The following is a 23,828-nucleotide window of genomic DNA, read 5'->3' as shown; positions in this document are numbered from 1 at the left end:
CAGTGGCTCCCACCTGAAGACAGTTCAAAAGAAAACTCACTCCTCCAGTGTCCTCACGGCTATAGATAGACAAGATTTTTAAGGATTTATTTGCATTTGTATTTATGTGTATATGTGTGGGTGTGTGCACAGGAGTGCAGGTGCCCACAGAGGCCAGATGAAGGCTTAGATTCCTTGGAGGTAGAATTTAAGGCAGCTGGGAGCTGCCCAATGTGGGTGCTAGGAACTGAACTCAGGTCCTCTGGAAGAGCAGGCAGTGCTGTTAGCCTCTGAGTCATCTCTTGAGCCCAAAGTGTCTCATACACCCCAGTCTTCTGGCCAGGAGCCTTACCTGAGCTGCTGAAGTGTGTGTGTGCACACACGCGTGCATGTGTGTGTCCGTCCGTGTGTGTGTGTGTCCATGTGTGTGTGTTTGTGTGTGTATGCTACCTGAGCTGCTGAACTGTGTGTGTATGTGTGTGTGTGTGTGTATGCTACCTGAGCTGCTGAACTGTGTGTGTATGTGTGTGTGTGTGTATGTGTGTGTGTGCATGCTACCTGAGCTGCTGAAGTGTGTGTGTGTCTATGTGTGTGTGTCTGTGTGTGTGTGTGTTACCTGAGCTGCTGGAGGTGGGGCATGGGCCAATCAGGGCACCAACAACTGACCTTGGAGAGACCTGAGCGGCTCCTACAGCTTGCCATTTCCCATATCACTCTCGGTTGGTGGAAAAACTTTGTACAGAGCTCATAACAAGTTCAAGGCTAGCTTGAGCTACATGAGACTGGACTTCCCCCCCCCCCCAGTGTGTGTGTGGGGGGAGGGCTGGAAGGATGGCTCAGTGGTGAAGTGCACTAGCTCTTGCAGAAAAACCTGGCTTCAGTTCCTAGGACCTACATGGTGGCTTACAACCATCTTCAACTCCAGTTCTAAGGGATCTGACGCCCTCTTCTGACTTCCATGGCACTGCATGCACATACTTGCCGGTAGAACATACACACATTTGTTCTAAATGTGGGGGTCACTGGGAGATGGCTCTGTTAGAAAATGACTTGCTGTACGAACATGAGGACCTGAGTCTGATCCCCAGCACTCACAAAGAAAATCGGAAGCAACAGTATGTAATCCCATCACTGAGGTGGTGGAGACAGGCGTCGTCTAGAGGTTAGCTGGCCAGCCCGTCTAGACAATTGGTTAGCTCCAGGTCTGGGGAGAGATACTGTGTCAAACAGTAAGGTGGAGCACGATTAAGGAAGACATCTGAGGCTGACGTCTGGCCTCCAAACACAAGTCTGTACCCCAGCATGTGCATGTGTGCACACACACACACAAACAACACAACAAACTATTGGGAGGCAAAACCACCACAGGGTACCACCAAACTATCCCAACTGACAAGAAAAGGATAGGGATGACTGTCCCTCTACCCTCCACTCCACTGTCCACTGGAGATCAACACCCCTCTCCACTCCTCAGGTCTCCATTCCAACTGAGGTTCCGCTCCTTTGCAGGCCCGCCCCCCCCGACATTCACCTCAGCTGTCACTAGGTTTGCTTCTATTTCCCCAGAACTGTCCTCGGCTTTGGAGGTGAGAAGCCAGAGGACGTTCACAACCCTCACTAGTGGAACACCTGTCTTCTGATAACGCCCCTTTCCACCACCACCTCCTCCTCCTCAACAGCTGTCTCCCACAGACCCGCCACAGCTGGGGCACCCAACGATGTGCTAGGTTTTTTCCCTGTGCTTTGCTTCCATCTTCTGATTTATATGGCAATGATCGGAATGAGAAGTGACACTTGGTGTATCGGGGATGTCGCTGCCATTCAAAGGACGCAGCCATCTCAAGCAGCACCTTTCGTCAAGACTGTGTCTAGCCGTGGCTGCTGGGGTCTAGCTCTAACTGGACTGATACCTCTTGCATGGTGTGGATGGGGTCAAAATAGCTGTTATTTGGTGCCACTGGAGGTGGGCTGAGGGGAAACAAGGACTGGGATTAGGATACTGGAGAAAGTTTGGGTTAAGGAGGACTTGGGATGCCAGGAAAGCCCCGGGACGTGGACAAACCCTAACATCCTTTGCTGTTCCCCCACAGTGGACATTCAGTGACCTCAGGGATATCTTCTGAGTCTTGTGGTGTCTATACTCAAGGGAGTATCTGTAGCAGTAGGAGAAGGTTCAGAGTGTGTAACCCAAGGCTAGAAATGTCCCCAAAGAGTCAGAATCTGTGACCAGGAAGGTAGCTGGGTTGGTATAGTGCTTGTCTAATAGGCACAAAGCTCTAGGTCCCACACCCAGCACTGCATAAGCCAGATGTGATGGTGTACTCCTGCAAGCCTAGCACTTGGGGGATGGAGCAGGAGATCAGGAGTTCAAGGCCAGCCTCAGCTATTTAGTGAGTTTAGGACAGGCTCAGTTATTTCTGAGACTTTGTCTCATAGACCAAGAGATAGATAGATAGATAGATAGATAGATAGATAGACAGACAGGCAGATAGACAGAAAGATAGGGCACCAAACTCACTGACCAGGGGCTCATAGTCTGTGTCCCTCATCCTCCTGAGATTTGAAAGTTCCAGACTGGATGGGAACACGGAGCTGAGGAGGGAGGTGCAAATATCCTCAGGGAGCCCGAGGCCCAAGAAGGCCAGAGCTCCTGGTGTGTGAGTTGTGCAGGGCACAGGCAGAAGAGTTGAAGAGACCCCAGGGCAGGGGGAAGCTAGGGAAAGAGCTACTGACTGTAGGAAGCGCCCCCACGGTGGGAGCTTCTTGGAGTACCCTGAGACAATGGGTACCTGGCCACAGCAGCCGCAGAAGTGGCCTGGGCACACTGGCTTAGCATCCGTGCTTCTGTATAAATTGGGATCTTTTTGCCACACACTAAAGTGGGGGAAAGTTCCCATCTTTAAATGTTAAGCTTAAAATAAGCCCCGACACGGGTGCCAGTGGATCTGTGAAATCTGCTGACTAAACTGGCACCCGCACTGGTGAGAGAACCGGCTCGTCCCTCTGGAGCCCCTGGGTAGGCAGTGAGGTGATTCTCAGGCTACGCAGGAGGGCATGGGGTCAGGCAGGGATGCTCATGCAGGCAGGAGGTTGCCTGGATGTGGCATCTAGAAGCTTCTCGGTTGAGCTACCTGCCAGCCTTGCTCGCCCCTTCCCTTCATCACTCAGGGGCCCAGTTCCTAGCACATTCGCTGGCACCCTTGTTTCTATTTCGGTAAGCGTTTTCAGTGGCTTCTACATGCGCATGATTTCTTATTCTGACCACGGGCTTCATGAAGGTGTGGACTGGAACCTTCCAGACCCTTTAGGGCCAGTAACGAACGAATGTTCAAGGCTGTCAGGCAACAGCGGGGCATTCGAGGGGCCACTGTGGCTGAGGGGCTCCAGGCTTCAGGTGGAAGTGCCGGAGAAGCACTCATGTGCCTTCTACATAAGGTTAAAGTTTTGATCTGGTGGCAGTGGGAGTCCAAGCCCAGAGACAAAGAGCCATGGCTTCTCCATATCCATGGGCTCAACGGAGATCCACCTCCGGCCCAATGCTCTGAATCTCAGAACATGGCTATCTGGGGCTTAGAAGAAGGGCTACTGCTGGGCTCTCTATTGGACATCATGTCCCAAGCCAGGCTTCCAGTTTAGCCTCCGTGGAGAGATCATTACTGCTCTGAGGTGTCCCATCTCCAAGCTGTACGCTACTCAGAGGCTCTGAGGTCTGGTCCACACTGGACATCTGCTCTCACAGTGCGTAGCCCACGGCAACGGAGACGAGCATCCCAAGCTTAGACACCAACCAACAGGGCTACAGTTCCCTGCAACAAACGGTTTGTCTTGGGCATGAGGGGAGCACCTTGGGGGCACTCCAGGACAGAGCTGCAAGCACACACTCCAGCACACAGCAGGCTGAGGCAGGAAGATCACAGTTCAATACCAGACTGCGCTATACTGTGAAATCCTGTCTTAAAACAAATGCAAAGCCATCCTAACAAAACAGAGCTGAAGCTCTTAGCTTTGTTGATTTGTCCTGGCTGAGAGCAGCCACTGACTCTGCAAAAATCTACCTGGTTGTTTAGTCAGTCATGGGCTATCTACCTATGAGTGACCAACTCAGATGCCCAGGTCTCTGGTTTGATAATGTTGCCAAATGATATATCAATGTAAATGTGTATAAAAATTATTATGTCAGGGATGAAGAGATGGCTCAGTCAGTAAAGTGCTTGTCTTACAAGCATGAAGGCCTGGGTTCAATCCCCCCATGGCCCACTTTAAGAAAGAAATGAGGTATGGGGAGGGAAGGCACATGTTCATCTCACACAGGGGAAGTGGGAGCAGGAGGATCCTTGGGGCCCACTGTCTAGCCTAGCTTGCTTGGTGAGTTCCAAGCCAGTGAAGGACCCTGTGTCAAAAACAAGATGGCATGGGGCTGGAGAGATGGCTCAGAGGTAAAGAGCACCAGCTGCTCTTCCGGAGGTCCTGAGTTCAATTCCCAGCAACCACATGGTGGCTCACAACCATCTTTAATAAGATCTGGTGTCCTTTTCTGTACTGCAGGATACATGCAGAAAGAACCCTGTATACATAATAAATAAAAATCTTTAAAAAAAAACTTAAAAATAAAACAAGATGGCACCTGAGGAACAACACCTGAGGTTGACCTCTGACCCACACATACACAACCATGTGCACACACACACTAGACACATGTGCGAACACAGAAATGACTATGACGGACCCTCGCATGCCTACCTATTAACTATCCTAACCTTCTTTCTCATTCATAAAAATCTCTGTATGATTGAGAGTCAGCTATGCACCAGCTAAATTCTCCACGAAATGCCACGGTTGTATGGGACTCCCAAGAAAACTCCTCAAAGATGAATGACTCAGTTGGGAGATATCTCACTCCTGTCTTCTTTATCCTCGTTGAGATGTGCACATGACTGGATTCCAGCAGCTGTCGTGTGGGCTGAAAGGTGACAAATACAATAAAAACCAGCACCAAGAACGAGCGATGAAAACCGGAAGATTGGGCACCTGGTGGCCCCGGGCAGTTCTAGCCACATTCAGACTTCTTTGACATTCGAGAGAATAATGTTCACGTCATTGTTAGCCTGAATTTTCTATAGCATGCAGATGAGCCTACTCTTAACTGATAATAGTTGTGCCGCAAAGAAAACCACACTAAATTCTAAATGACAGACTGACAAAAGTCACGTTCTCTGAGCAGGATTAAGCTATAGTGATAACAAATAATACTTTTCTAAAAGAAACCAGGAGCTGGAGAGATGGCTCAGCAGTTTAGAGCTGGTACCACTCTTGCAGAGGACCTGAGTTCAGTACCCAGCATTCCCAGCAGGCAGCTCACAAACTCCCAGAACTCCAGCTCCAGGGGATCCCATGCCCTCTTCTGACATGTGTAGGCACCTGCACACACATTTCCAAACCCATACACAAGGACACATAATTAAAAATAAATCTTGGGCCAGAGAAATGGTTCAGTGGTTAAGAGCACACACCGCTCTTGCAGAGGACCCAAGTTCAGCTCCCAGCATTATACTAAATGACTAACAGATACCTGTGGCCCAGCTACAGGGAAATCTGACACCTCTGGCCTCCATGGCCACCTGGACGCCTATGCATACACACAAAAAATGTAAAGGTAATCTTTTTTAAAAAATCTCCACTAAGGATTCAAAATTATAATTTCAAACTTATTTGGAAAGCAAAAGGCTACATTATGTATCTATACACAGGAAAATATACCAGGACCTTTAAAAGGCAAATAACAGTCATAAACACTTTCAAGACAAAAAAATAAGAAAAGCAGGCTGGGGCCTGAGAGGGATGGCTCAGTGGGTAAAGGTGCTTGACCCAAAGACTCATGATCTGAGTTCGAGCCTTGGAACCTACCTGGTGGAATGAGAGAACTGATTCCACCCATGCCCCATGTGCTCAACACCCAATAAACACAGTGATAAAAACACTGTTTAAGGATACCAGGCCAGAAGTAGCTCGGCTGGTAAAGTATCGGACTAGCATGCACCCAGCAACACATGAACCGGGTGTGCAATGCCTCCCTGTGATCTCGTGGCTCTGGAGTTGAAGGCAGAAGGGTCTGAAATTCAATGTCATCCTCAGCTACCTGGCCAACCTGGGCTACTATTACTGGGCATTCTGCCAACTGAAACCTTTCATCCTTCCCTTCTTCCATTTTCTTTTCTTTGTGAGAAGTGACCTCACCATGTTGACCTGACTGGTCTCAAACTGCACAGCTCAAGTGATCCTCCTGCCTCACTGGAGTTCTAATGCTAAGCACAAGCAAGGGAATCTGACTTCAAAAGATTAACTGTCCACGATAACTTGTATGTACACACACGAGGGCTGAAGCGTGTGGTGAGGACCTGCGCTTCTGTCTGTATTGTCTGAACCCGGCCAAGAAGAAGCTCATGTATCGCTTATATAAATGCTAATGACTTCATTTTTAAATGTTGACCCTTTTCAGTCACAGTCTCGCATGTCTGAGGGTTTTGAACTCTGTGTGACTGAAGTTGGCCCTGAACTCCTGATCCTCCTGTCCCCATCTCCAAAATGCTGGGATTACGGGCATGTGCTAGCATTAAAATATTCTTTATAAAAAAAAAAACTCTTGGTGGTATTTTTGAATCCCAAAGAACATATTCATATATTACTTGTATAAAATATACATCTTTTTTTCTTTTAATCCTAGAGATATTTTTGAACACCAAAGATAAGAGAAAAATATATCAAATGATTCCCAAAGAGATGAAAAAATTTACTTACAAAAGAAAACACATTTGAGCCAAATATTGTTCATGCCTAAAAGGGGAAAAAAAAGACATTGCCTGCAAAGTCATGATGCAGACAGTGGATGATCCGCAAGCCCAAATGTTACTCAAAAGAGCATTCTACCCAAACACAAAGTCTACATAATCATGATGTTTGAGACAATTGTTAAGACTCCAAATTATTTCCAAAAAATTGGCAGGTGTATAGAAGCAAAGGCTAGAGGAAGAGCCAGGCTTGGTGGCACAGGACCATAATCTTAGCGCTCAGGATGCTGAGACAGGCTTGGGAGTTTGAGGCCAGCCTGGGCTACATAGCTGAACTCATCTCAACACAAAGGCAACGCCCCAAAATGTGAATGGAGACCTGGTCTCTCTCTGTTTGTATTGGGGACATCGGGAGGCCAAGCTTCTTAGCCTTCTCCAGCAGACAAGAGAGTTTGTCTTTTCCACCTTTGTGTCCCCAACCTTACTCAGAGTCCTTTATGAAACAAGTGCTAGGGAAATGCAGCCTTAGGGAGTTCCCTTTCCTAGGAGTCTCCGCTAGTGAGCCCTGAACACCTGCAATAATAGTTATTCAACTGAAAAACACAGGACAAAATGGTATGCTAAGCTCCCTCCCCTCACCCTCTTCCCCTCCCCACGCCCCTGGTCAGGCAGATACACACACACACACACACACACAGAGGCAGAGATACACACAAACACATATAGGTGGAGATATACACACACAGGCGGAGATGCACACACACACACATATACACACAGGCGGAGATGCACGCACACACACACATACACACACAGGCGGAGATGCACGCACACATAGAGGCAGAGATACACACAAACACACACACAGGCAGAGACACACACACAAACACATATAGGTGGAGATATACACACACAGGCGGAGATGCACGCGCACACACATACACACACAGGCGAAGATGCACGCACACACACATACACACACCCCTGGCACAGGACAGGACACACCGCATATCTACTATTTGATTCTCGATATTTATAATGCTTACATATAGAATGTCACGTATCTGCTATTAAACAATGTGAGTGAATGGCCACCACCAGAATTCTGAGGGTCCCCTTCCAGAGGACCAAATAAAAACCAGTGAAAACAACTGCTCAAATATAAACCAGGAGTAAAATGGAAAAATTAACCAAATATAAGTAACAAGCCAGAAAAGAAAATTAAAAGCCTGGCTTAGCAAGAGTGGGCTATTGCTTGGTGGCTAGAGTGCTGGCATGCGGGGGTCTTGGGCTTCAACTGCAGAGTCACACAAGGCAAGTACAACCGCACACATTTGTAATCCCAGGACTCAGGAGGAAGAAGCAAGAGAATCACCAGTTCAAAGTTGACCTCAACTACATATCAAGGCTAGACTGGGCTGCATAGACTTTATCTCAAAAAAAAAAAACCAGATACATAGATAGACCATATCAGCCAAGTGTAACGGTTTACAGCTGTAGCCTTAGCACTTGGGGGGCTGAGACAGGAGGATCAGGAGTTCCAGGCCAGGCAGAGAAAGTGTCGTGGGGCGGGGGGAAGCAAATCACCCCAGAACTGTGGATGTGGCGCTGAAGAAGTTCTTAGGTTTGACGGAAAGAAATAGGGGAGAAAGCTGAATGAAAAATAAAATATCAGGGGAAACAAGCAATCTTCAAAACTAAATTGCATATGTACGAGATGAAGTTTTCAAGCGCACACACATCTGGGGTGACATGATGTGCACTCTGTCGCTGGTGCTATCACTTCCTCAGAGGACCATGTGCTGCCTTCTCCCTAAGAGCCCACAGGAACCATGGCATGGCTTTCCTGCTGGGTTCCCTCCTCAGCCCAAAGCGAAAGGAGTGGCTCCTGCTTGTCATTCCCGGGGCCGCTCTCACAGACACACAGCACACACCCATACACTATATATACTATCACTTTGCACATTTTAAAACAGGATATAAATGACATCAGCGAGTATTACTACGGTGCCACTACTTTCTCATTCAACACTGTTTTTCAGACTTAATCCATATTCATAACACAGAATACTTAACACAGGAAAGAAACCATGCACAGGGCTAAACCCGACTCCAAAACCAAACAAAAAGAACACCAGAAACCCTTTCTGAATTAATTTGCAACTTCAATTTCCACAAGGTGCCCTTGTCTTCCCACTTCCCTGATTCCTTTGGAAAGCTTCCAGTCTCCAAGGAGGGTCCAAGGCCCCACCAAGTGGCTGCAACTCCGGGTGCAGCGCTGCATAGCAGCAAGGGCAGAAGGGTGTGCATGCCCCTTCTCCTGCCCCTTCTCCCTGCAGTGCCCCACCAGGACAGTAAACTAGGTCCTCTGCCAGGTGTTTACAAGCAACGATGCTGTTAGACCTTTGACATTTCATTTTGGCAAAGAAAACCCTTTGCAGGTAAGACTTACAATTGGCGTCCCGAAAGGAATGTAACCTGTGGGTGGGGAGAGAAAAAGAGTCAGGTCCCATGAACCTTCTGGGTCTCATGAGATACCCAGAAGCCTCTGGGGCTTGCTCTGCCCCATGGCCCTGGTGAAGAAGTCCAGGACAATCACAGGAAGACACCACAGTTTTCCTTCAACTCAGCTTTTCCCACCGCAAAGAGCTCACGGTCCCTCAAACTCTACCCCCCCCCATTCTCCAGCTGCCAGACAACTCCAGCTCCCCCCAGAATCCAGAGGCTGACCTGCAGACAGAATAGCCTGCTGCTTGTCACCAGTGGTCTCTGAACCTTTTCCTCCCCTAAGGCACAATATCCCCATCCTCATGGTTTACTTTCCAAAGGAGCCCTAAGCATCTTCCTTCTTCCTTTAGCTGTTTTGACTTCTTCCACTTCACAGCCAATCCTGGGACAGGAATCCCCTCTCCACCTGAGATGGCATGTGTTAGATACTAGAGCATCTAGTGTTCTGGCTGGCCAGCCTCGGGGAGCAGGGGAACACTGGGTGAGGTTCGGCCAGGTCTTGTGTACAAGGCTTCCTCACTGTGTCTGGGAGCAGACTCCTGTCCCTTGGCCTGACTTAGGCAACCAGCCTATGGTCAGGCACCAGGGACCATACTTATCTGATTGGCATGGAGAACCCAGGTTCACATCCTGAGCAAACACAGCTCTATGTGCTGGTGCCATGGCTCTCCTGCGCCTCCCTCTGGGGACTGGGCCAAGTTTGGGGGGGGGGGGGGTGGAAATAACTGCCTGCCTCAGAAAGGTCCAAAATCACAAAAGAAGGCGAGTTGGGGTAAGAGCCTGTTCTGCCCAGTAGAGGGACAGCGGACAGCTCCAACTCTGGGTCCTGTATGTTCAGAGCCTTTGCTGCCTGAGCCCTTCACATCAAAGCCAGGGCTCCCAGCCGCCAGTGCCCAGTTTACAAAATGGCATCCTGCAGCCACATCGTGGTGAGCCTGTGAGGTCAGGCTGAGGCAGGTAGGATGTCCTCACCTGAGTGAGGTCTGCTGTTGCAGCCAGGTGGAGGCCTTTCAAGGCAGCAGACAGTAGCCCTCTGCAGCATTCTCATGAATCAGTGGGGAAAATGGCCACGAAGAGATGGTAGCACACTGGTGTGAGTCTATCCCTCTGCAGAGTGACTTGGGGGCAAAATCCATAACCTCTCAGACCAGGGGAAGGGCCCCCACCTCAACCTGAACAATTGTATTCCAAGTCCCAAGAGTAAATCACACAACATAGCCCTCTAGGAACTACTAGAAGGGGACTTTCTAGGGACAGAAACTCATAACCCCCGTGGGCATCGATTCCACAGAATGGGAGCCCTGCCTTGTCCATACAGACAAGGGTCGTGAGTACACACTGTACACCGGCCAAAAGGGGAGGTTATTTAACAACAACGTCAGAGGACAGTGAGTCCGTCTCAATGCTACAGCCTAGAACAGGGAGTAGACAGTGAGAAAAAGTGCATTGCAGGGGGTCAGATGGAACCTGTAGGAGCCAGGGCTTGCCCAGGACAGGTGACATGAGGCTGCTCTCAGGAAGGGGTTTGTGACTCAGTAGAGGCCAAAATCTACTGCAGAGGCCACAGCGCCACCCAACCACACAGTGGGGAAGGGAGGCAGGTGTGAGCCTGGCCAGTGTCTAACAGGGTGGAGCTAACATGAGCAGGTGGGCAAGAGTGTGGCTGTATGTGTGACAGGCTATGCCCTTCTCTGGTGCTGTGCTGTGACTACGGCCTCCAAACTGAAATATTCATTTCTGGAGGAAGGGAGCTCAGATGGCGGTACTTGGACCAAGGCGTAGAATGCTCAGAAAGTTCTCAGATGCCCAGGAGCCTCTCCGAGGCTGTAGGAGCTCTAGACACTTGCTGACGAGTCTCTTCAGGTGGAGCTGCCTGCAAGGTGGTCAGGGAGTGCCAGGGATGCAGCTGTCGTGAGGTGCCACCTATGCTGGGATGGGATTTGGGTAATGCGCTTGCCTGAGAGCCAGCAATGCTCCTTTAAGTAACCCTAATAAAACTTGGCTCACCAAGAGATTTGAGTGCACTGTTTGTTTGGGGTGTCATCAGTCCTTTTTCTGGGGTGAATACATTTTTTTTTTCACATCTTTCCAGGAAAAAGTCATATAACATCTGAGCATGTGACTACTCCTAGCGGGGACCACAGTCAGCACTCCAAGCTGGGCAGAACCAGGAGGAGCTCACCTGACATTCTGAAAGGCATGAAGATCTTCTCATTGGTGTCCGGGTGTAGGATAGCCTGGTGGTGGGGAGAGAAGATGGGGAAGGAACACGCAGAGGATTAAGGATGAGAGTTAGGACAGCTTCCCCAAGATGACCCTCCCACCAGTGACTCAGCGCTGCTCTGGACAGTTGGTTTTCACCACTTCAGGTTTAAGGAAAATCAAACATGAGCCATGGTCAGTGTCCTCCTCCTGACCCATCCTCCAAGCCCATGGGGGCCAAGACTGTGCCCACCTTGAAGTCTCCTTGCCCTGGCCCGGCACAGACTCAGACTTGGTGGACAGGACCCAGAGTTTCTTTTCTTGAAACACCCAGAGTTCCTGGGATGAGGCCAGTAAGGCCAGAACGGGATGCTGGGAGGAAGGAAGGGGTGAGGAGAGGCTGGGTACCCATTAGTCATGGAATTAGGGCTTCTGTTAGACCCCTGGGACAGGGAGAAGAGAGGGTCCAGGAAAGCACAGAGGAGAAAAAAGAAAACCAGAACTAGATTACCTGTTTGATTTTCTGGGCACTCCAGAGCTGGAAGAGAGAGAGAGAGAGAGAAATGAGAAGTTTAAACTCTCTGGGCCATGCTTTCTTTAATTTTTTTTATTGTTTTAAGACTTATTTTTATTTATGAGTATATATGCACGTTATCTGTGTGAGTATATGCCACATGTGTGTATACCTGTAGAGGTCAGAAGAGAACTTCTGATCCCTGGAGCTGGAGTTACAGGCAGTTATAGTTTATGAGCTGCCCAGTGTGGGAGCTGGGAGCTGAGCTCAAGTCCCCTGGGAAAGCAGCCAGTGTTCGAGCCACTGAACCACCTCTCCAGCCTCCCATTTATTGATTTTTGAGACAGGCTATCCCATAGCCTATCCTGGCCTCAACCTCAATATGCAGCTGACAATGACCCTGAACTCGTGGCCCTCCTGGAGCCTCCACCTCCAGGGTATTCAGGTTAAGGTGGTCTACCATGCCTTTAGGGGGTCCTGAGGATGGACCTCAGGGCTTTGAGCAAGCTAGCCATGCAGACTACCAACAGGGTTACATCCCTAGCCCACTCTTTGTTTTGTTTTCCTTCTTTTCGCTAAGTAAAATTTTTTAATTAGCCCATCTTCATTATGACAGTCATACATATATGTTATTGTACCTGGCCAGTGCCATGCTTCCTAACCAAGGGAATTTTGAGACACCTGATCTTCCTGTCTCTACTTCCCAAGGGCTAGGGCCACAGGTGGGTACCATTATAACATGTACTTTTTGAATCAAGCAAACATGGCAAGTGAAGATCAACACTGGATAAAACAGTAGCCTATGGAAAGATAATTGATCTGAGTGCCTGTGATCCCAGCAACTCAGGAGGTAGAGCCAGGACAATCAGGAGTTCAAGACCAGCCTGGGACCCTATTTCAAATTGATGTTTGAAAAACCTAAATGAAAAAGATCCTTTCTCAGTGAGCCTGGATATGTACACATACAGAAAGAATTCAGAGGAAAGGAGACAACTCAGGAACTAAAGAAAACTTTGAAAACCCTGCAGTATCTTTAGAGAGAGAGAGGATGGACAAGGAAAGAGGAGGGGACAAATCCTAGCTCTACCATTTCCTGGATGGGAAGCTAGGCTGCCTGCCTGTTTGCCTTTTCCTGTTTCTTCTGTCATTCTTTCTTCTTTTCTTTTAAAAGATATTTATTTTTAGTTATGTGTATATGTCTACATGGGAAATGTATGTGTATACGAGTGCAGGTGTCTACAGAAGCCAGAAGAGGGCGCCAGATCCCTTGGCATTGAAGTTCTAAGCCATTGTGAACTTCCCAATAAGGGCGCTGAGACTCAAACTCAGGTCTTCTGCAAGAATAGGGTGTACTGTTAACTGTTGAGTCGTCGTTCCAGCCCCATGTTTTGTTTTGCTTTTCAAGACACAGTCTTATATATTCCAGACTGCTCTCTGACTCTCTGTATAGACCAGGATGACCTTAAAATACTGACCCTTTTGCATAGATAACTCAAAGCAGTCTACCAACTAAGCTACATCCCCAACTAAGACTTCCGCACACAGGGGATGAATGGGTGGAGGCCAGAGGTCAATGTCAGGTGCCAGTCTTTATGATCCAACTAGACTGACTGGCCAGTGAGCTGCGCAGATCCTCTTATCTCTGCATCTCCAGCGCCTGACACAAGATGCCTGCTGCCCTCTACGCCTGGCCTCTGCATGGGTACTAGCGCGTCAGCTCAGGTCCTTATGCTTGCCTGGCAAGCACTTTACTGAATGAGCCATCTCCAAAGCCCCCAGAACATCTTTATCTATTCTTTGCTCTTTTTATGCTTCTAGAATCCTGTCTTGTTCACATATTACCTTTTCAAAATTTATATGTGTATGTGTATATGTATACGGCTGTAATGGGCAAGACCCTGGGCTCACACTGTAGATTAATCAATTAGTTAATTAACATAATATAGGCAACTACTAGAAAAAAGAAATTGTGTACATTTAATATTTTTCATGAGTCAGGCTTAGTGGCACACACCTTTAATCACTGAAGGGCTCTCCAACAAGGCAAACGCAGGCCCAAACATGCAAACATGGGCCAACAGGTTTTGCCCTTTACCCTTCTCTCTCCGTTGCTAAAAACCATTAGATTATATTCCTTTAGCTAGCCCTCAAGGTCCATTCTCTTATTTGGCCACTGACTCATTCCTGAGACAAAACTCCAAGGTCCAACAATCAAAATTCACTAACTATATTGGCTAAACTGTCCAATAATGTCTTACCAGCTCACCCTGGCACAGATACTCTTTTCTCCCTAAAAACCCAGTCCTACAAGAAAGCTGCTGCTGCTGCTGCTGCTGCTGCTGCTGCTGCTGGCTGGCTGGCTGGCTGGCTGCTTTTGCCCAATCCAGAAGTGTCCCCTCCCACCAAACCCTACCTTGCTTGCCCCTCTGGGGTAAGAAATATCCTTTGTGCCAAGAACTTGGTGTCTGGGTGTACAGACTCCAAGGGACCAGGGGCTGTCCTCCTCTACAGCACTCAGGAGGCAGAGGCAGGTGGATCTCTGTGAGTTCACGGCCAGCTTGTTCATAGTGAGTTCCAGGACAGCCAGAGCTACATAGTGATACCCTGTCTCGAAAAGAGAGAGAGAGAGAGAGAGAGAGAGAGAGAGAGAGAGAGAGAGAGAAGAAAAATGCGTTTGTTTTTGTTCTTGTTCTGGTTTTAATGACAGAGGATGTCCAGCATCCAAGTCCTTTACTGACTCCTATGGTATATGGAAGATTAAATATCCAACAAAATCCCCATATCTAGAGAGCAACAGCTGGCAGGTGGCTGGCTGACCAGGTGGGGTCTGTGTGACTGAGCTCCTGTGGCAGAGATGTGATAGTACCTTTCCCAGGCCAGTGCTCCCCACCCTCGACTTTCTGCTCCCTCCTGTGTGTCAGTCTCGCAGATGCTAGCAGGACACCATGAGGGAGGGTAGAGTCACACCAGCCAAAACAAACATCCCTTCCCTTCTTAGCACGTACTTTATTTCTGCCTAGAGCAAAGGGACCGTACACAGGGTCCAGCACTTTGGCCCTGGCACAACCACCATGTTACCTTGTGCTCCTAGTTAAATCCCCACATACTTTCGTTTGTCAAAGCACACCTGTAACCCCAGCACTCAGGAGGCTGAGGCAGGAGCCTGATCCAAGGCCAACCTTAGGTACACAGCAAGTTCCAGGTCAGCCTGGGCTGCATGGAAAACAACTGTCTCCATAAGTCAGAAACAAATAAAAATTAACCAGAGCTGGGCATGCTGGCATCTGCCTACTTAACCCCTGAATTCTAGAGACAGAGGAAAGATCAGGAGTTCAAGGTCATCCCAGCCATCCTGGGCTACAGGAGACCCTGTCTCAAATAGCAGCAACAATAATCAGTCAGAAGAGGAATGAGGTGGACGGCATGCCCCCTTCCTGTCTGACCTACCACACCAACTCAAAAGGGCAGGTGAAGGACCCTGGACTTTCAGTTTTGGCTGGGCTTTCCCCCACCACCTGCTGGACCCATGAACTGGATTCGGAAGAGGCAGCAGGTACTGTCCACAGAGAAAAAGCTGCAGTTCCTCAAGCCACGCATGGAAGGCCACGGCCACCCACATGGAGGGCCCAGGCCAGGGTCTTCCTAGATGCACACGGAGGCACCCTGACTCTGAACTGCACTCCCCGGGTAAAGCACTGACCGCCCTTGTGCTCAGCCCCGCACCCTCCGCACTTCCCGCTGAATGCGGATCTGTGCAGCCCTGACCCCGTGGGACTGACTGGCTCTAGGTACGACCCTGCGCAGTTCTGAGAGTTGAGACTCTATTTGTTTGGCTCATTTGGAGAACAGGGACAAAAGGGCAGCGTGGGGAAGCCATCTGGGTGGTGTTACAGCACACAGATTTACTGATTTCAGAAGTGGTCAGTGTCCCAGCTGAACCTGCCTCATTCTCCAAGTGGAGACCAAAGCAGGGTGGGCTGGGGTCCCACAGGCTGCTAGGAGACAGGACACACCCCAGCACCCAGAGGGAGAACAATGGCCCCACCCCCAGTCTGGCTCGCTTACTTCCCCTCTGTCTCCTAGCAAGCTGCTTCTCTAAACCTCCTAAGGCAGCAAAGACAGAGCCTATTTAAAACAACCTCCAGAAGGTAATTAAACGGAGCCTGAAGGGGACCCTTCTGTACGGGAGGGACGCCTCCATTCAACAAACAAAAACCTTCCTAATTGATCAGTTGGGCCCATTGTATTATAGCGGCACCATTAACTGTGTTGCCATGGTAACTCCCAGGTACCATGTACCTATGCAAGCCTATGTGGGGTGAAGGGAGCCCCCAGTTCTACAGACACAGGAATAAAGAGGGATGTTCTGCCTGCTTTGCAGACTTGAACCAGCAGCAGCTGTGGCTTCTTCACACTTGAAGTTTCTCTCCCAGTAGAGGTCAGACCTTACAGAGGAACCCAGATTTGAATTCAAAATCTCCACTGGCTCACTAGGAGATGTGGGTGATTTACTTAACCTCTCTGAGCCTCCACTACCTCTTCTGTAATATGAAGACAGGGATATTTACTTTCATGTTTATTATAAAATTATTTATTTAGTGAGCAAATGTTTTGGTTTTTGTTGTTTTATTGTCAGCCCAAACTTTTTTTCCCCTGCGAGCAAGTGTTTATTAGGCATCTACTGCACACTAAGCACTAAAGGTATCTCAGTGCAGAACAATAAGGTGGCAGCTCCGTGGGCAGAATGCTGTCTTAGCACGCTCGAAGTCCTGGGTTCCATGCCAGCATCGCACACACCAGGCACGTGGTACACGCCTATAATCCCAGCATGCTGGAAGTGAAGCAGGAGATCAAAGTCACCCTCAGCTATACCGAGTTTAAAGCCAGCCTGGAACACGAGATCTATGGTGCGGCAGCTTCCTCCAAACTAAAACATTCACTCCAGGAGGAAGAAAGGATCATGAAACTCAAGAGGTAAACAAAAGGCCGCGTATCTGGGAAAGCAGAAACTTGGAAGATTCTAGGAGGTGTTTCTCAAGGATTATCGAAACAGAATATAACTGCTGGGGGAGGAGACTGACCATGTAGGCTGAGGGAGACTAGACCATGGAGCTCCTGCAAGTCAGGCATCATTCATTGGTGTGGCGATCATTTAGGAAGTCAACTGTCTGTGGAGAAGCTATCAGTTGTCCATGAGCAGAAGAGCAAGCGAAGCTACAGGACCAAACCACCTCAGATGGCTTGGGTGACTAGGAGCCCTCACTAGGTATCCAGGCAGCTCAGGACATCAGTAACAGCTGCAGGTCTCAGGGCCAGCTGCAGGCTTTTGACCCATCCACCTGCCAAAGGACCTTGGAGCAGACAGCGTGCAGGTGCAGAGAGTGAGACTACTGTCTGCTCCAAGTCCAAAAACTCTGTGGGGCTCTTCAGATGCCCCAGACGTGATGCCTGAGCAGAGCCATCTCTGAACAATTTCATACTGCCGTGAAGCTGACATGCCATCTCTGTGCCCTATATCCCCAGTCTGTGAAGGCCAGTGGCATGTGACTTCAATGACTATGGCCCAGGGAAACAAGCACTGTGACAGCCACCACACACAGCCCAATTGTTCAGGCTCTGCAGAGGGAGCTGCTGCTCTGGGGACCAGCGTAGCAGCTCACACCTAGAGTGCCATGCCACCCAGCCACCAGATGGACCCATCAGGCACTACCACTGCCAGCCAGAATGCAGAAGCTCAGGAAACAGCTAAATGCCAAGCTCCAGGCCCTTCCCCCACTCCCAAGAGGCCAGTAAGGGCTTTTTCAGCAGGCTGAAAAACAGGACAACAGCTCTTAGCTCTCTAAGGGAGCAAGGAGAATAATGTGGCCTCTATCCCCAAACTCTGGGAGCAGAGAGAGGTCCTGAGAGGCCCAGCTCAGAGGGAATGGGCACGAAGGAGCTTAGACAGGCAATGGCCAGAGTCAGGAAGTGGCCTTCCTTCTGACAGGTACAAGGTCACTAGAAGGGCTGGAGGTTCAGGTCCACAATGCAGACCCAATGCCAGCCAGAAATGACACTACTGGGGAACAAGACTACAGCCTGCCTCCCTGCCCAGGGCTGGAGGGCAGATACATCAAGACAGACAGACTTGCTTGACTGCCTGGGCTTCCTGTCTCATTGTTCCCTCAGGGCCCTGCGCGGGCTTTTAGCCAAGACACTGAGGTCACTTTGCCATGATAGCATCTAGCACATCTGCCCTGTTCATTTCTTCTGGGGTGCTTCCTCCCCAGACCTTCAGCATAGTGTCTGGACCAAACCCACGGCAAATGTGCCTAGATCACTCCTTTCTCATCCTTGCCTGCACCCTTCCCAGCCCGCTCCCTCCTCACTAGCTGGCTTCTCATCAGCCCATCTCAAGTAAGAAAACTCTTCCAGGACAGGTATTGTAGCATACACCTTTAATCTCAGCACTCAAGTGGCAAAGGTAGAAAGAGCTTCGTGAGATCGGGGCCAGCCTGATCTACATAATGTGTGCCAGGACTACATAGAGAGATCCTGTCTCGAAACACCAAAGCCAAAGGAAGGAATGGAGGAAGCAGCCCTGAGTCTGGACAAGCTTCTGCTCCTGTTGACCTTCCACACCATCACTTTTCTTCACTGTCATTGTCTAGGGGTGGGGGTGGGTGTCCTATGAGGAAAGATCCTCACCCCGCTTCGTCCTTGCTCTCTGTCTATAGTGATGGAATGGAAGGGGAAGGAGGGCTGAGGAAACCTGAGAGTGGAGGACTTGGTTCAGTGAACCCTGGGTCAGTTCCTAGTACTTAGAAGTAGAGGAAAAGAGGGAACCTAAGTGGCAGTTTAAGATGTACATATGGGACTCGGGAGATGACCCTCTTGGGGATCCTCTTGGCCATGCAAACATGAACACCTGAAATTGGGTCCCCAACACTTGTGTAAAAACCTGATGTGACAGTGTACCCTTGTGACCCCAGTGACGTGAGGGGTGAAGACGAGTGGATCCTTGAGGAGCAATGGCCAACTGTCACAGGGAGTGGCACTATGAGGAGGTGTAGGCTCGTTGAAGTAGATGTGACTTTGTTGGAGGAAGTGTGCCTCAGTCTCTTCCTGTTGCCTTTGGATAGGGACATAGAATTCTTAGCTCCTTCTCCAGCACCATGGCTACCTGCATGCCACCATGCTTCCCACCATGATGACAACAGATTAAACCTCTGAACTGTAGACCAGCCCCAATTAAATGTTTTCCTTTATAAAAGTTGATGTGGTCACAGCAATAGAAACCCTAACTGCGACAGCAACCTTCAGAAATATCAGATATTAAATGGCATCAGAATCTCAGAAGCCATACTGTAAGCCAGGAGAAAATAAGTAATGGTCTTCAAAATTATGAGGACTTCCTCACCCAAGCTGTCAGTTACGTCTGAGTGGGGACACGTGCTTCTAAGGTGGATCTCTGCATATCTGAGGCTAGCCTTGTCTCCACGGAGATTTTAGGATAGTCAGTACTGCACAGTGAGACCCTATTTCAAAAACGAGAACAGAAGCCCTCCAAACATTTAAACATTCTTCTCTTCCACCCCTTTCGGGGAGCTACCAAAAGTATTTCACTATAACTACAGACACACAGAGAAAAGAAAGACCTGGGACTGAGTGGGCTCAGGAAAGGGAAAATGGTAATACAGGGGCCTTCAGATTAAAAGGAGGTAGTAAAATACCGAATGCAGAAGATACAGCTGTTTGGTCAAAAGTGAGACCCCAACCCCCTGACACCCCTACATCTAAGGACTCTGGAATGATTGATTGAAAGCATCACCCTGGCCACTACCATCCATTTTGGGTCCCCTCCCTTGGGAGTTGCCTTGGTCTGAACTCCGCTCTGGGAAAGCCTGCCAAGTGCTGACCCCTCTCCAGGGAGGGTCAGGACCACTCCACGGGTTATTGAGGCTGCTGCCCAGAAAAGGAAGACATGGTCTCCGGGGTTTCGCGTGGTCTCCCCTGCTCTCTCTCTCCATGCTTTCCCGGACACCCAGGAGCAATGAAGTAAATGTGGGCATCTTTTATTCGGTCTAATTTGGTCTGATTGGAATTATTGGCGTCGGCAGAGAGGCTCGTCTTAAGGACTGTTCCTAACAGCAGCAAGAGCTAGAAATGGAACAAAGTTCACCAGTGAAAAACACGGACAATAATTAACTCCAGATAAAACATAAAGTTGAAAAAAGAAACCAGCCATGGTACAAACAACTTGACTGTTCAGAAAATGTTATTTAATAATTGGAATGCCATGACAGCTGAAACACAGCTCTCACGCCATGATTAAATGTGTGAGGAGGGGAGGTACTAGAAGGAAGATGTTCTGTAAGTGGTGAAGGACAAGGGGGAGAATCCTCAGCAATCTCACCCGGCAGTGCTGAGTAGCGGAGAACTGGCCGTTCAGGGGACAGATACAGACTTACACCTGAGATGCGGCTACGAGGCGCTCCTTCCTGTGGGCAGAACTAGGACTGGGGCGTGACAACTCAATGCTTTGGTCTTTTCAACAAGGGCCTTTTTGAACTATGTGTAAATATTTCTTTGAAAAATACGTAATTAAGTTTGGAAATAAAGTTTGTGAACAAAAAGAAACATTTTGGCACATTACCCACAAGATTTGGGATCCCCTCCTCTGACCCCTGCTACCCCCGGCAGAGGTACCTGTTCATTGGTAACTCCTGGACGTAGGGTGCCATGCTTGTAGTCCTCCAACAGCTGCACGGCTTCTCTGAGACGTCTCTGTGGAGGAAAGAGAAGAGACACTGTGTGGCATCAGACCGGTACTTCTGACAGCACCGTCAACCAGAGTGACGGTGTTCCCAGTGCGTGACCACAGCCCTCAGAGTACACACGAAACAGTAGAAGGATCTGGCCTATGTCCTCCCACAGAGACCTGGATCAATAGCCATGCTGTGATACACAACAGATCAGACCAGCCCACCCAAAAACTGAAGTAAAACTCAGAGATGGTTCTGTCAGTAAAATGCTTGTGTGCAAGCACAAGGACCTGGGTTCTATCCCCAGACAGCACTAAAAACGAAAGCGAAGTAGTGCATACTTGCAATCCCAGAGCCAGGAGGGTTGAAACAGGATTCCTGGGGCTTGCTGGCAAGACAGCATAGCCCACGAGGTGAGCTCCAGGTCAACAGAGATCCTGTCTCAAAACAAAAAGGTCAACTGTACCGAGGGAAACCACACAGGTTGACCTCTAGCCTCCACACCCATGTGCGTGTACACACACACACACACACACACACACACACAGACCTGAAGTAAGGACTGGGGTGTAACTCAGGGCTAGACCATTTGCTTCAGAAGTTTTAGGCTCTGAGTTTCATCCCCAACAATGAGGAAGAAAAATGACACCAAACCAAGCAAACATTTCCTGACCACATCCAGGGTAATTTCCTGAGTGAGAACAAAATGGCCAAGCATCCTTGGACTTCCCACAGGTCAGGGAACCCTGATGGCTCTTCAGGCTGATGAGGGAGGGGGACTTGACCGGGGGAGGGGGAGGGAAATGGGAGGCAGTGACGGGGAGGAGGCAGAAATCTTTAATAAATAAATAAATTTTTAAAAAAAGGAAAAAAAAGAAAATATGAGAAAGAAAAAAAAATTTAAAAAAATGGCCAAGCAGTATAACATCATTCACTGGACCAAACACACACACAGACACGCAGACACACAGACATGCATGAAGGGACAGCAGGCACAAGGTTTTTCTAGGAGTATATTTATGTGCTTATGAAAATTAAAAAAAAAAACCAGGCCCACCAAACTCATAACAGAGCAACTTTTAATTTGGAGAAAAAACGGACCAAGGCTGACATGGGTCAGGAAGAACTTAACTTCAACTGCAACACCAAACGTTTTTATTAGGTGGATATAATCACATTGCACTTCCACGATTTATTTTTATCATTTAAAAAATACTGGCAGAAGTCTGGCAAAATGGCTCAGTGCATAAAAGTGATTGTAGCTAAGTCTGTCTGCCTGTGTTCAGTCCCTGGAATCCAAGCAGAAGGGAGAGAACCAGTTCTCGCCAGCTGTCCCCTGAATGCCACACATGCACGGAGGCATGTGAACACACACAAAATTAGTGAATAAAATTAAAAAATAGTGACAGATTTACCTATACAAGTAACTCTTAGAAGCAACCCAGGAGATAGAAGTGGCTTTCATTCACCAAGAGACTGGGATAAAGGCAACAGCGCCTACACATGGCCAAGTCTACACACAGACAACTAACAAAGGCCTAGATACATAAACTGAACTATACACACCCAGTAAAAAAAAAAAAAAACTCACACAACAATTCTCCAGGAGTGGTGGTGTCTGCCTGCAATACCAGAGGCAGAGAATCTTGAGTTCCAATCCAGTTTGGGCTACAGACTAAGTTCCAAGCCAGTGTACACTAGACAGTGATACTGTCTCAAAGGGCGGCAAACAAGCCAGATGCTACGGCACACATATTTAAATGCCAGCACTCAGGAGGCAGAGGCAGGCAGACGGCTGTGAGTTTGCTGCTAGCCTGGTCTACAGAGTGAGGCTACAAAGATCCCTTGAGGCAGGGAGAGAGAATATAACTTACATACACCTAACACCAGAACTTGTGAGGTAGAGTCGGAAGGACCAGGAGTTCAAACCAGCTTTGGTTACATGGCAGAATCTGAATACAGCCTGGTCTACACAAGAAACCAAATGAAGGGAAGGGGAAGGAGGGGAAGGAAGATACGGGGGGAGGGAGGAAGGAGAGGGGGAGATGGGAGAATATACAGCAATTTTAAAAGTAAAAAAGTAAGCCGGCAGGGTAGTGTGCAGTACAGGCTACAGGTAGTAGCCTGTAATCCTGGCACTGTAGAGGTGGAGGCAGGAACACCAGAAGATCGGGTCCATTACACAGCAAGTTCAAGACCAGCCTGTGTTATATGAGATCCATATATATCAAAACGTAGAAAACAATGACTACCTTGCCACATAGATGACTCTCACTGGCATAATGGACACTCTAAGGACAGTCACCCATTATCCCAATGTCCCAGAGTCTTCCAGAATATTTCCATATCCAAGTCTAGCAATAAAGTGTATGCACCCTCACTTTGGTTCCAGACAGACTTTGTGACTATCTCGACACCCAGAAGGTGGTAGATAAAAGGAGTTATTACCTAAGACTAGACCATAAAGTCTTACAATTTCACCTTGCTCTCAGTTGTCCTTCTCTTAGAAGCAGCCACCAGGCTCAGGAAAGACCCACACACGCTCCAGCGGTAAGCCCTTAGCGCACTGCTCCAGCTGAGCTGCTCACCAACAGCAGCACACACATGGCCGCCACATCCCTTCCTGCATCTGTTCATTTCCAAAGGGGATAATTTGCTTTCACCCCCACCTGCATGAGCCCCTCTTTTCCAAATACGTGAGCAATTTATGATGTTAAAGCACAGGGATTAGTGGACACACCTATAATCCTAGCACTTGGGAGGTGAAGGAAGGAGGATCAGAAGTCCATAGCCAGCCTGGGCTACACAGTGAGCTACAGGACAGCCTGGGCTACATCAGTGAGACCGCTTCACAAGCCAACAAAGACTGGAAGCTGGAGAGACGGCTCAGTGGTTAAGCAAACACATTGCTTCTGCAGAGGACACAAGTTTGAGTCCCGGCACCCACATCAGAGGGTTAACCTGTAGCTCCAGTTCCAGAGGATCTAAGGATCTCTTCTGGCCTCCATGGGCACCAACTCCCATGCACAAACTGTTAAAATGTTAAAAATAGCAACAAAGAAACTGAGCATGGTGGCACATGCCTGGGATCCCAGC

At 48.8% G+C, this 23,828-nt stretch overlaps 1 protein-coding gene across 2 annotated transcripts in view; it reads right to left on the bottom strand.

Annotated features, from left to right (window-relative positions):
- Sfxn5 (sideroflexin 5) overlaps positions 1 to 23,828 on the bottom strand; it is a 117,286-nt gene that overhangs the window by 65,568 nt on the left and 27,890 nt on the right. For both annotated transcript variants that reach the window (XM_041639763.1, XM_041639755.1), the window contains exons 3-6: positions 20,677 to 20,754; positions 11,986 to 12,012; positions 11,455 to 11,509; positions 9,217 to 9,242 (exon numbers count right to left, since the gene is read on the bottom strand). In XM_041639763.1, the coding sequence (XP_041495697.1) occupies positions 9,217 to 9,242; positions 11,455 to 11,509; positions 11,986 to 12,012; positions 20,677 to 20,754 (186 nt within the window). The remainder of the gene's footprint in view (positions 1 to 9,216; positions 9,243 to 11,454; positions 11,510 to 11,985; positions 12,013 to 20,676; positions 20,755 to 23,828) is intronic.

The sequence above is a fragment of the Microtus oregoni genome, unplaced genomic scaffold, assembly GCF_018167655.1.
Source record: "Microtus oregoni isolate MIOR12 unplaced genomic scaffold, Mior012 000002F_ref0000024, whole genome shotgun sequence".
NCBI classification, from domain to species: domain Eukaryota; kingdom Metazoa; phylum Chordata; class Mammalia; order Rodentia; family Cricetidae; genus Microtus; species Microtus oregoni.
Note: the sequence above shows the minus strand (reverse complement) of the source record. Positions and strands in the feature narration are given on the sequence as shown.